The sequence below is a fragment of the Ambystoma mexicanum genome, chromosome 1q (assembly GCF_040938575.1).
Source record: "Ambystoma mexicanum isolate Mex_15411 chromosome 1q, UKY_AmexF1_1, whole genome shotgun sequence".
In the NCBI taxonomy this organism is placed as follows: domain Eukaryota; kingdom Metazoa; phylum Chordata; class Amphibia; order Caudata; family Ambystomatidae; genus Ambystoma; species Ambystoma mexicanum.
This window is the reverse complement of record NC_090922.1, coordinates 787,763,251-787,776,574: the sequence shown is the minus strand read 5'-3', so window position 1 is coordinate 787,776,574 and position 13,324 is coordinate 787,763,251. Positions and strand designations below refer to the sequence as shown.

General features: G+C 43.1%; 1 protein-coding gene across 2 annotated transcripts in view; it reads right to left on the bottom strand.

Annotated features, from left to right (window-relative positions):
- HMCN1 (hemicentin 1) overlaps nucleotides 1-13,324 on the bottom strand; it is a 1,785,366-nt gene that overhangs the window by 1,157,738 nt on the left and 614,304 nt on the right. For both annotated transcript variants that reach the window (XM_069641364.1, XM_069641365.1), the window contains exon 24: nucleotides 7,470-7,742. In XM_069641364.1, coding sequence (XP_069497465.1) covers nucleotides 7,470-7,742 — 273 coding nt within the window. The remainder of the gene's footprint in view (nucleotides 1-7,469; nucleotides 7,743-13,324) is intronic.

Sequence of the window (13,324 nt, the reverse complement as noted above, 5' to 3'; positions counted from 1 at the left end):
AGGACAGCACTGGTCACTTCAGCAGGTTTCTCCAGTTGCTGGAAGGTGCTGCAGGCATCTCCAATCATCTTATTCTCTGGTTCTTCAGTTCCAGTGGTTGACTTGCCTTCAGTCTCAGGACCCTCACCTTTTATCCAGGAACCCAGCCAATCAGCACTCATGCTATATTCAAAAGTTGAGCCTCCCAGTTGGAACTGGTTTCAGGCATGCATGCCAGAATACAAAGAACAGCCGAGTTTCAGACTCCTCCCCTGTTTCCTGTCCTCACAGACACACTGTAGCCTTGGGAGGCTACACAAAGGATTCCCGCTGAAGACAAAAGTCAGACCAGGACCTCCCCCACCCAGGATGCCAGACGTAGAACGAAGAATAGACAAGCACACAAGAAATGGTGAAAAAAAGAAAACAGACACCATTTTGGGTCAATAGTGATCCTTCTGTGCATTTCTGCGGCTGTGAAATACAGCCAGGGTAGGAAAAATACACAAAAGTCACTAGAACAAGTCCACTGCCACCAGCCATTCAGGTATGATTATCAGTGTAACCGAAATGTTACAGGATCAGTGAGAAAGGGCATACAGTGTAGCCCCTCGCCACTCCACATAAGGAGTGGTGTGCTGATCTCACAAAAGAAAAAGGTAAGAAGGATAAAAAGTATCCCCCTATCCTTGGGAACAGTAGTTCTCGAAAGGAAAATAAAAAAATATAAAAAGGAAAGCCCAAAGGGCTCCCAGTAACACTGCACAAACGGTGCTGTGTGATGCAAAAGTAAATTACAGATGCCTTAAGGAGATATGGAGGAAAGCATGAGTCCATACAATAGCGTACAAAACAATGAATAAGGGTTCCTGTGGTCAGAGCAAGAGAATGAATGAGCAGGAAAAAAGGCTCCCACTCATTCAGGAGAACAGAACAAATCCTAGGAGTTCACCAAAACGGGCTAGGGGTCTCACAGGTGGAAGAGATTTGGCACAAAAAAATCTCCCTAAAACCTTCATCTCACTTTAAAGTGAGCTATCGAACTATGTCCTCCTGCAGACCTTTCAGCAAGTCTGTCACTTGCAATCAGACGGGTATAGGCGCATCTAGGAGCACAGCTGGGTCTGCTGACATGGTGGCTCTTGAACGAAAGGTGGCCATACCAGGTCTTGGGAGGATAACTCAGGGGCAACGTGTTCGCCTTGGAAGCAAGACAAACACATAGCAACACAGGTTCAATCCCCAGCTCCGCGCTTAGAAACCTCTGGGTATTAAGCGCGTTATAAATGACCCATCATATTATTTAACCTCCCATTTTCAGAGCAAATCATGTGCGCACAGGCTCAGAAGAACAATAAACAAAATGCAGAAATATGCAGATTTTCCCAAACTTTCCAGAGCAGGCACACCCTGTTCACAGACTTCACTGTATGTCATATGCAAAATCATGCAAAATTGGTAATATTTTTCCCTTAGATTTTGTAAGGTCTCTCATTAACTGAGTGAAACCAGCTTTTATTGAAGCGTCTGTTTATAGCTGTTTTGTGCCACGTAAGCAAAGTGTATAACACAAGGACTAAGCCAATGACTGCACATGCAGTGATTTCAGAGCATTCATGGCTAGCAATCATCAACCAGCCCTGAGTGAAAGACATAACCTTACATGGTGCTTACTATATATACCTAACAGTCGGTAGACCTCTGGGGGCAAGTCAACCCTGCACCAACGCTGTGCATGAAATACGCGGCTTGGGCAGACAAAGTGGGACAAAAACACTGACCAAGAAAGTGTACCTCACAAGGCCATGGAGCGAGCTCATGTGTGCCAGGAGCAGACTGGTATCAGGCAGGGGCACCTGCGGGGCCCTTTGCAAGTATCTCACTTTCTAAGAACATTTACAGTTGAATTAACTAGGAGTCCTGAAAAGAAACACGTGTGCCTGTCTCTATTTTTGGTTTTCAGCCGAGGCGAGGAGGGAGAAAAGAATGAGTCGACAAAATCCTGACATATGGCAAGCAGATTTCACAGCAACGGAGCAGCCAAGACAAGCATCCCCCCCACCTCATCCATGTATTGCACGCGGGGATTGTAAACGGTGATGAACGGAAAGATCCAATCTAAAATGCCGAATGCTCCTTTACTGTGGCAGGGGAGCGGTGGTTGCGGGGGAGTCCCCCTTTCCACCCGTTTCGGTATTATGGGCTGCGAGTGTTGAGGGGGGGTGCCCCCTGCATACATTAAAGGCAGTGCGGGGGACAAACGGCCGAAATACCAAAAGATTACATAACACAATACGGACAAGTGGGCTCCGTGATTTTGTAATTCGATCTTTTGGGATACATTTTTTTAACGTACATCCATAATAGACAACTTGCCGCTAGTAGTTTTGGGGTTTCCGAATGGTCATTAAAAAACACCTATCATTGGCTTTCCTTGGGCATATCTTTTAACGTTTCTCTACCTGTTGGGGGGGGGGTTCTCCCAACCTTGTCTTCAGGACGAGGTCCCATTTATTAGGCTGCATGAACTCAGCATCCTACGGCATTCCCTGGCTCCCCAGTGATAGCTATGGTCAAGCCGTCCAGGTCACCTCACAGGTTAGTGGCAGGTGGGTGAGAACACAGGGTAACACAGGATTGCTTCGAATAAAGAAATGGCCAAATATAGGTCTTGTCAATCTAGATGTTATATTTTGGATAAGGTAAATGAATGCATTCTGCAGGTTCCAGGCAAAGTGATGCAGCGTCAATAAATCTCTTGGGAGTAATGGCCCTACTTCTCAGTGCAACTCGTGAAGTCGAAGGTCAACAGGATTGTCGGGTACACATTTGACAAGCTATTTCCTTGGGGTACTTAAGGGCTTGGTGGTTAGCCACTCAGCGGATGAGTGAGATATTGGTCCTGGTGTGGCACTGAACCCCTAATGTTAAGTATATTGGCCAATGTCAAAGATAAGCCCAATGTTAAAGACAGGACTTTTCTTCGGAAACATTAGGCTGCTTTTCTGAAGATATTCACTGAGTTGGGAGCCTAATGGTTTGGCATCTACAGCTATTGCCAACCTCTGACTGGCAATGCTCGAGTTCTTGCAAGGTGAGAGGTCAGTGGTAAAGGTTCCGGTGATGCAGCAGTGATTCCCGTGGAGACAAAGGAGATCTTCAATCAAGAAGGACCGCTTTGTAGTAATTGGCAATGCTGCAGAGGCGAACAAGAGGATAACTGCTGAAGCTATCATATAGTACAGCTTGCTGGTTCGCCCCAAAATGAGTGAAACGGTTCAGCTCGGAGATGGACTCCTCAGAACCCCGACATTGTAAGGTTCCTCCTTTGCGTGCCTTGCTATTTGTCTTGGGTTCCAACCACCAGCCTCTGGCCCCTGGTTCTGTCAGATGCTGCTGCTCCCGGTGTTTGGTGCTTCAACCTCTTCATGTCACCACGGGATCCTTGAAAGCATGCAATTTAGCGGTGTCCACCTGGTCAGGTTAAGGGGTCATGGTTTTCTCCATTTTCCTGGGCCAGTAGAAGTTATATATCCACACACACACATGCCATGCACAGCTCCACTACCAGAACAGAGTCACTTCAGGTTGACAGCTTCTTCTGTGCTTTGGGCCTTGAACCCAGGTTCAAAAAGGTAATGACTCAGACCCTTGGGCTAAATAGGACTTTTGAGGCTGGGTGGAAACTCAGATCCCACTCAGTAGTTGCATTTGTTGAACGTTTTGACAGAAACCCTATCGCAGCAGTGCTGTCACATTGTCTCATCAGGGAAACAGAGGTAAACCAGGTCAGGGAAAATCAAACACACTAGGATGCTTGCATAAGAGTACTAGGGTGGAACTTTGCTCCTGAAGGCAAAGGGGGTGGAGGTGGGGGAGGGGTGCTGCTGCCACTGTTGTTGATGAGCTGGCTGTTGATGACACCATCTGATGCATCTGTAGGCCCAACCTTCTGAATGCTGCAGGAGACCTTGCTGCTGATCCTGGGAAAGCAACATCAGGGTTGAATACCTGAAGCCTCAGTGACCCTGCACGCCTATCATCTCCACCTCCTTACTCTTATCCACCTCTTCCTCACTCCTCCTGATGTCCTGTCTCACCTTTCTCTAATTCTCCACCTTCTTCCATGTTTCTCCTCACCATTCATCACCTCATTACTCTTCTCCACATCCTCCTGATGTTCCCCATCACCACATCATTTCTCTCCACCTGTTTCCTGCTCCTCATGATGTTCCTCTGCTCTGCTTTTTGACAACCTCTCTTCGGCCTCATTTACCCTGCTCTGAAAGCACCTCCTTCTGCTTGCATCTCCAACTTCCTACAAAAGTCCCACATGAGTACCAGAGGCCTGCCAGTTTATATTGCATATTGGCCCGGCACCCAGAGATCTCCCTTGCTTTACATGGACTCTGGTGTTTTCTTAATTCTAGGTTGGGATAAGGATTGCGTTAGTGGTAATTGAACATAGCTTTTGTGCTGCTTTTGGACCTCCCACCCCTCCCCCCGCTTGCAGATGTGGACCAAGCCTGGTTAAACACTGGCTGCTTTCTTGAATCGCCTCGCTGAAAGAGTGACAAGGGGGAGAATGACAGGTTTCTAAAGATACAGTCACCTATGCAGGCTCTGATTCCGGCCACAATATTCTTATACCGGATCACGAGTCTCACCATTTCTTGTGCCCATGGTTAAGCCAGAGAAAACCTTCTCAAAAGGGATCTGCGGGCTCAGGCAAATCTCTCAGTGAGATTCAGGTACGTTCTCGGGCTCCTGTGGATCTTTTCTTCCAGCCCGGATTTTCTTTAAGAGCAATAATTCTTTTGGGAAATTTGGAAGAAGTTCAGGCAGGCTCGGGCTGATTCTTCAGAGAAAGCATACATAAAATAACTTAAAAGGCTTGAGGAAGGGAGAGAAATAGGAGAAAAGGAGAAGTCGGGTGAAGCTGGGGGGGGTGCTTAGCATAAAGAGATGGAGTCCTGTTTTTGAACTTTATCCAAGAAGGACAGCATATTAAACTCTTCAATAAAATATCCCAGCAGATTAATGCACCTATTGCAGAGATCTATGTGTAATCTGCAGGTCGCAGTTTTGAATCTGGGTAAGAACTCTCTCTTTCATCCGTCTAAAGTTGACCATTTCAGTAAAGTTGAAGTGGGCAATTGTAGGATTGCATGTCAGACTGTCAGACCAGCAGAAGCAGTCACATGTCAGCCATGCCTGGGTCCGCTTTTCATCATTCAGTGGTTAACACATTGAGTATTATTGTGGTTCATATTATTTCAATAGAAGGAATTACTAACAGACATGACCCTCTGAAAAGCATATAGGCCTGGGGAACAGTCAGTCATGTATTAGGGGTGCACAGAGTTTAACCATGCTGAGTTTGCTTCCGTGAGGACTACCAAGGCTATTTATTTAATAATTGGGAGTCCAAGGCTGCTGGCCAATCACCTCAAAAAGGCCAATAAGGCTGAGGAAAGATTAGTCACATGTTAAGCATTTATGATGTAGATCCTGTTGACATACTCTAAAGGAATGACAGAATGAGAGAACGAGAGTGCACAGCTGTTGCTTTAATCAATGTCTAATGGTTTTCCGTATTTGTTTAGTTTCTTAAAAATACATTATTAGGGTGCAGCCCACTGGTCAGTGCCACCGTGTAGGACACTGTAAGTTAACTGAAGCAAAGAGACCAAGACTTTTAAGCCTTCGGTGTGGGCCGCACACCCTTGATACCCACTTCGGGTTCAGCAGTTTTTATGAAACTTTATCAAAAAAAGTTATCATCTAGGTATGGTATGTTAAGATCCTTTATTTCTCAAGTATCTCTTGGATTTCAATTATCCAATTTTTTCAAAGTGCAGCTTCACCAAAAGGAATCCCATTTTATTAGGTAGAATTGCAATGATGCGACATTTGTACCCGGGAAAACACATAACATATATCTAAAGTAAGAGGCCTATTCTCAAAAGTATTGTTGGGGTAAGTGATGAGATGCGGTAGAGCACCTCATCAATTGCGCCCAATACAGACGTGCCCAATTCAGAAAGCTCCTTAGAAAGTGTGCATCTTAGATGCTCCAATTCAGATTCCCTTTTTCATCCCCTTTGCACATTTGCACAATAAGGGGTATGCACTGTTAAAATGTGCAGAAAACAACACATTTTCCTGTCTATCAACGAACAGGCGAAGGGGAAGTGCAATACATGATGGGCCATTTCTGAACCATTTGTGCCTTTTATTACTCGTGTAAACGAAGTGGCATGAACCACTGCTGTCCCACTTCATTTTATTTTACTATCCCTCAAAAGAGATAGAAAGGGAAAGAAAAACTTTGCTTTCTTTTTTTTATTGATGAAATGGACGGAGCGCATACATGTCCATGGCACTAATGCATAGAAGGGGGCTGGGCATCACATCATTTGTGCTGTGGCACAGCCCCCTGGTACTTCCCAGGGCACCTATGTGAATAGGGGCACCTGCACATTTCTCAAAGTAATGGATATAGAAAATGCACCCTCTGCGCACATTTTATTTGTAATCATTTTTGTGAATTTGGCAGTGTTTCTTTTAAAAGATTACAATGTTTTGTCAGCTGTGACCAAAGAGTTAATCTTGTGTGCTATGTTAAAGAAACAACCAGGTGTAAGCCATTAGACATTTAGTCACTTCACTTTCTTTGCACATCAGAGCCAGGAAATGTTCTGAAATTCTGAACTAGTCCATTCATTTTGCACTTTGTTTTCTTTGAACATGTACTGGCAGGAAAAGGTCTGATTTCTTTAAATCGATGTTTACAGCAACATTTCCTCTGCATAAATTGTCATGGTTTTAGGCTGAATATGTCATCCAAATCTCTTAAAAGTTTGCCTGAACCTGAATCACCAGAATACAGTGAAAATAAAAATATGTTACCTACAAATCTCTTGTGATAAAGGACCTGCACATATGGTTGGTGATAATGTTTTGAGAGGGTTGTTTACTTAAAGAGGCGGGAGCAGATTACGGGCACATGTGACTATCCACTGACAAAAGTCTGGGTTAGGTCAGAGGATCCGCCCCACACTGCACCACAGCATCACATAGCTGATGGCGAGGTTTGGGTGTATTCGACCTAAAACATTTGACCTAATGACATTTGATTGAATTTCATTGACCTTTCTTTGGTCTAAAATGTGGGGGGAGACCCCCCGCACACCCTCCAATTCCCCTCAACCTAATCTATACCCTTACCCACCCCATGTATATATTTAATTAAATTTGACTTAAAAAAAGGTCAAAAAATGTGATCAAATGTTTTAGGTCAAATGTTTTTAGGTCAATTATGCTAATACTGATGGCGGCACCCAGCCCGCTTGGTCACTCACGCTCTACCCCAGGAGTCAGGCATGGGAATGCATCACAGTGCTTAAAGCAAATACTCTCACAAATATAACCAGTGTTACCACATATCAAAGCTCAAGTGTCTTCCAACGAATGGTGTTACAGTTTACCTTGAACTTGTATTGTCACATCTGCTTCATCACGACCAGCTATGTTACTCGCGATACACTTGTAGACGCCAGAATCCAACACCTCTACTTTCTCAATACTCAGTGTTCCACCATCTGAGGCAACATACTGCCCGCCATCAATCAGCACAATGCTTCCATCCTTGGACCAAGTGATCTCAGGAAGAGGAATTCCTTGGGCACTGCAGGGGATGTCCACCCGCTGGCCTACCTGGACTTTCATAACACGTGGACCTCGCTGTATTTTTGGAGGAACTGAAAACATAGAAACCATATGATATGAGGAAATATACTGTTTCAGAAAATATAACATTTTTAGCACAACAATATTACATTATACAGAACGATATTATGTTAATGTCCAAGCCTCCTTTCATAGCACAGTGGACTATTAAGTAGAACATATCTAAATAGACTTCAATTTCGTTTCACAATGTTGAAATTCATTGGATATTTTCTGCTACTCAGTTCCAGTTTATTTTGCCACTTTTTCAGTCCACTGCAGAGTGCCGCAAGTACACTCCTTTTGGCATCCTTCAGAGTGTTTTGTGACAAAAATGAGAATGCCACAAGAATGCAAGGTTCGAAATTGAGGCGAGCTGGGAGCTTTTTAGCTCCTGCCTGTTACCTAGCAGGGCCTGGTTAGCTTGAAACCGACATCTACCAGGAGCTACTTTTGGCTCCCAAAGCCAAATGATGTCTAACAAACACACATATGTGAATTTGGGAGACTCTGTACATAATATTAGGACACATCTATACAACATTTCAAGCATAAGGGATCATAAATAATGGACACAATTACATGTTTGCATCTTATGTGGAACTTAGATTTGCGTGAACGCCATGTACTGCCTCCTCATTTTCCAGTGGCAGCCTCTGGTCAGTGGCTAATGTTGGATAGTAGGAGCTATTTCGATCCCTGGAATGCCTCTACATTATCCCAGGTCATATGGTTAAACAGCGTGACACTGAAGAACAAAATATTGCTGCCTCTGGTCATTTGAAAAAAATCAATGATACAAAAATGACAGATTCAGCTTTCAGTTCCCTGATCTAATTAGGTGCATTGGTTTGGGTGTTGTTCATACTATAAAATGCGGGGTTAAAAAAAACTCCTAATCACATATGACAGGTGAATTGTTTTTGATTTTGACTTAGATGGGATTGACAGATATGGGTTGCATTTAACTTTGCTACTACTGGATTTATGTGAAGCTGACATGACAAAAAACACATTTGCGTTTGGACTTTTCTAGGTCAGAAATCTGATTGACTGGAAAACAATGTTGAACTAAGAGATGAGAGCATGCTGGCTTAACGATGAGTAGTATGAAGAATTAAGGAACCCTGATGTTTAAAAAGCAGCCTTTAGCCTAAAACATGCTGCTGCAGGGACGAATTCAGTCCCGCCTATCAGCATACCTTATACCTAGGTGAAGCAGTGTGATTGTAAGAGAAAAACATTACTTATCTGTAACAATATTTTTGCAGGTCCTACCTGTTACAGAGTCTTGTGTTATCTGTGCATTATGGTGCTATGAAGTGGCTGAATCTGGAAATGTTGCTCTGAATTGTTTTAAAAGGAAAAAGCAGCCCAGTTGGTTTGGACCAAAGGATTTATTTGTAATCAGACCTCTACCAGAAAGGACAATGACACTTTAAAATTCTACTAAACTCAGTACTGGGAATGGGCAAACATTGCATTGCATGTTATTCTTACAGAGAATCTGATGCCGAGATGTTCAATGCAACAAAGTTTCATTGAAAGATATAACAATGTTGGGCACTATAATTACCTCAATGTGTCTCCTGGCGACCTACCCACTCTGCAAATTTGATGTTCGCCAATACCTGTATGACAATGCCCAGCGAACCATCTGCAACTACTACTGAATTTGTTTGCAAATGAATACAGGAAGCATGCTTTGGGGCCATGCACGTCCAATGAAACAGGACTTCAGCTGTTGCTATACACGTACATTCATGACCTACAGCTGTTGTTGGTCCGGTCAATTCATTGGTATTCAAGACCGTTTTTTGTATTTTTATGAAGTGCTCTTTTTAAATGCATGCTCCATGAACTCCATCACATCAATGCATTAATGATGGGGTCAGTTTTGGTTTACCTGGTTGTTTTTGTAGAATAAGGACATGTGTAGGATCTTTCTAAAATGTGAAATAATAATAATCATTCTTTAATGTGATATAAGTTGAAAATAAATTCAAACTTTACACATATTACAAATTACATACATTAATGTCAAATCATGAATGTAAAAAACAAATCATCAGCAAATGCAAAAACAACAATAGGAAGAAATAAAATTGAACAACTTTTCTTAAGATATTTACAAGCTAGTACAAAACCCAGAATCACAGAAATCATGTTGAAATATATGTAAGTTATTATCTTTTCGTATGATTCTATGCGGTTTTAGCAACACACAGTAATAAATGAACATTTTTGCACAAGACAGCTTATGTCTGAGTCAAATGTAAATGTGATTAATGAAGAACCTCTTCCTAGACAAGGTGACCTAACAGTTCTTAGCATCCCCAATACTAAGATAGTTCAAGTCAGAGAACCAGACCTAATTCAATCTGTTGCCAGACATTATGCAATGCAATGAATAAGTGCATATTGCAGGTGTTAGTGCAATAAAGCCAAAATGGGGTTTCACATATAGCTAAAGGATCATGCACAAATTCACCAAGATAGTACAAGATTGTATCCTTTAATGTCTGACATTCCGTTAAAAGATGTCTGGCTGTCTCTAGACATTCTGGGGATTTGCATAGGCGACATACATGCTCTTTGACAGGGATATTTTCCCTGGCTCCTTCATTATACAAGGTAGGCAATTGTTCCAATCGGAACAAGATGATAAAACGTCTAAGCCTTCTAGTAGGACAGAGATACAGATAGGCTTGAGGTTTCATGAAATTATACAATCTGTATTTCACAAAATGATAGGTCTTAAGACTGCTCAGATGAGAGAAATTTTCAAGCCAATCCCAAAGGTCCACTTTATTTCCAAGTGCATTTAGAGCTTCCTTGGCAGCGATTTCCCCTCTATGTGTCCAGCCAATATCTATAAAAAATGTAGTCATGGCTTTCTGTAGGGGTGAAGTGGTATGTTTATTAATCACTTCCTGATGAATCACAGTCAATAAGGGATTGGGAGAGCCACCAATCATCTTAAGATAGAACCCTGCTCTCCTTTTAAGAATCATCGCTTTCAATGAGGGAAGGCCCAGTTCAAGTCTGAGCAGGGCCATCGGAACACCCGAGGGTAACCCCAGTATTCATTGCCAAAAATTGCCCTCCATCACTGTAGCCACGCCAGGTCAAATGAAAGCAGCAACTCAAGGCCATAGATGATCATGGGAGCAAACACTTGAATATATAAATGGCGAGTCCCCCAAAGAGTGAAGCCACCCTGCTTGTTAGTAAAATAAGAGATTAATGAGGTGACTTGCATTGCCCTAGTAATGCGACCCTGTCTGCAAAGTAGATAATCGCCAAGGGGCTCGATTTCCACTCCTAAATAGCGATATGAAGGGGCATAAAGTATGTGATTTTTATGTACCATCAGGTTCACTCGGGATACTCTTTTCCTAGTAAATCTAAGCACCTTTTTCTTATCTAGGTTAATGGTCAAACCATTAATCCTGGCATAATCCCATAGGGTAGAAGCAGAACACCTAAATCCACCTATGGCATTATCAAAAACGACCAAATCGTCTGCGTATGCTAGTACTGCACACGATGCTTCACCAATTTTTGGAGGGCAATTATCCACCTCAGCTAACACTGCTGGGATATCATACACATACAGATTATAAATGAGGGGTGCTGTAACGCAACCCTGCTTTACCCCCCTATTTTGAATCACCTTTCTGGTCATGTTGCCTTCATGATTTAATCTGAGGCAAGCAGAGGTGTTTTGGTGCAAAAGTCTCAGGTAGTATAGAAGACCTGACGGGCATCCCATTGTTTCAAGCTTAGTCCATAGCCTTGCTCGAGGGATGGAATCAAAGGCAGCCTTAAAATCGATGTAGAGGGCATAAAGCAGGGGCTGCCGCTTACTAAGCGCCCGTGTATGCAGTATATCCATAACCAATAGATTATATGAGGTGGAAAAATCCCGCCTGAAGCCACATTGAAATCTACTGAGTATTTTGGTCTTTTCTACCCATTTCTGCATCTCACTAAGCAGTAACGATGCAAAATGTTTACCTGTGATATCAAGCATGGATAGAAGCCTATAGTTGTTAGGGTCTGTACGACTGCCCTTTTTAAAGACAGGAATGAGAATGGCTGATTGCCAGGATCAGGGAATTGTCCCCTGTGCTAAGATCTTGTTAAAGGGTAGGGAGAACAGGTCTGTCCAAAATACTGGGTAATTCTTGATCACTACGTTAGCCAGCCCATTAGGGCTAGGGGCTCTAGAAGACTTAAGGGCAATTATTTTATTCAATATAGCCTCCACTGAAACGTCAAAAGGCGGATGGATGGGGGCCTTCTCTACAGATCTACTTAAAGTCTCCTCCTCCCCTGAATTGCGGCCTAATAAGAATTTTACCCATACCTCCTCACCAATTGGGTTGGCTAATAGGCCTTTGACCTTCTGTCTGTTCTCATTAAGGAGTGACCAAATACTGCGGGAATTTCTAGAGCAAATTGTCTGTACAAGCCTTTGATATCTGTTGTTCCTCTCGGCTGTCTTTATGTTCTTAATACTAGCTCCATATCTGTTTTTAGCTTTTCTTACTTTCTCTCAGTAAAGGACTCCAGATAGGTTCAAAGACTTCAGGCCTCAGATCTCAGATCTTAGCCCTCTCTTGGCATCCCTAATTTCCCTATTATAAGGGAGTATAGTGCCCCCAATTCTTAACATATGCCCCTTTTTAGCCGTGACATGTTGACCTGAAAATCCTAATATCCACTCTTCTATATCATTTACAGTCATAAGATTGAAATCAAAAAAGCCATCTGAGACAACAGGTTTAAGAGCTTCAGTGGCCGATCTTATGTTCTTCTCTGACCACACTATTCTTGATCATGTACAGTTGGTTTGAATGCTACCAATATTTAATGATAGTTTGGGCGGGATAGGGAGGCGGAGAGTGCAAAGCAGCAACGCATGGTCACTCCATTTGTTGGGCGTGACACTCATATCAACAACTCAAGTCTGCATCTCGGGCACATAAATATATAATCTAAGGTGCTAAACGATGATCCATTAGACCAAGAGTGTTTCCCAGGCCGATCTCCCAGGGTACGGCCATTAATTATCGAAAGATCCCAGGAATCAAACAATTGCAACCAACCTAATCCTTCACCCTCCCTCTTTCCGTGGGTCATCAAACATCTTGCACTAAGATCAGGATTGGAAGAAATAAGTTGAATTCCCCCATAACAACCACCGCAACATTGCGAGGTCTAAGCGACCAAGATGACAGTAGGTCCTGTATTGCTTCTTGTAATATGTCTCTTGCCACCGCTCCTCGGGGGTTGTATAGGTTGATTAGGAGAAAGCTACCTAGGCCACTTTCATCATGGTATTCAACCTCTACCGCCATGAGGTATTCCTCAGCTTTACACAGAATTTTTCGAGACAAAGCTGTATTGACTACCCCCGTGAGTAATCCTCCATAGGGGCGACCCTTGTTGCCCCGTTTAGCAAGTGATTGGTGTATAACAAAGCCATCTAGCAGTAAGGTGTCCAGTGACCACGTTTCTTGGAGACAAATGCATCTAGGTTGAGACAGTAAGTCTACAGAGCCCTCCGACCTCAAAAGATGGGCAAAGCCACGGCAGTTCCAAGTAA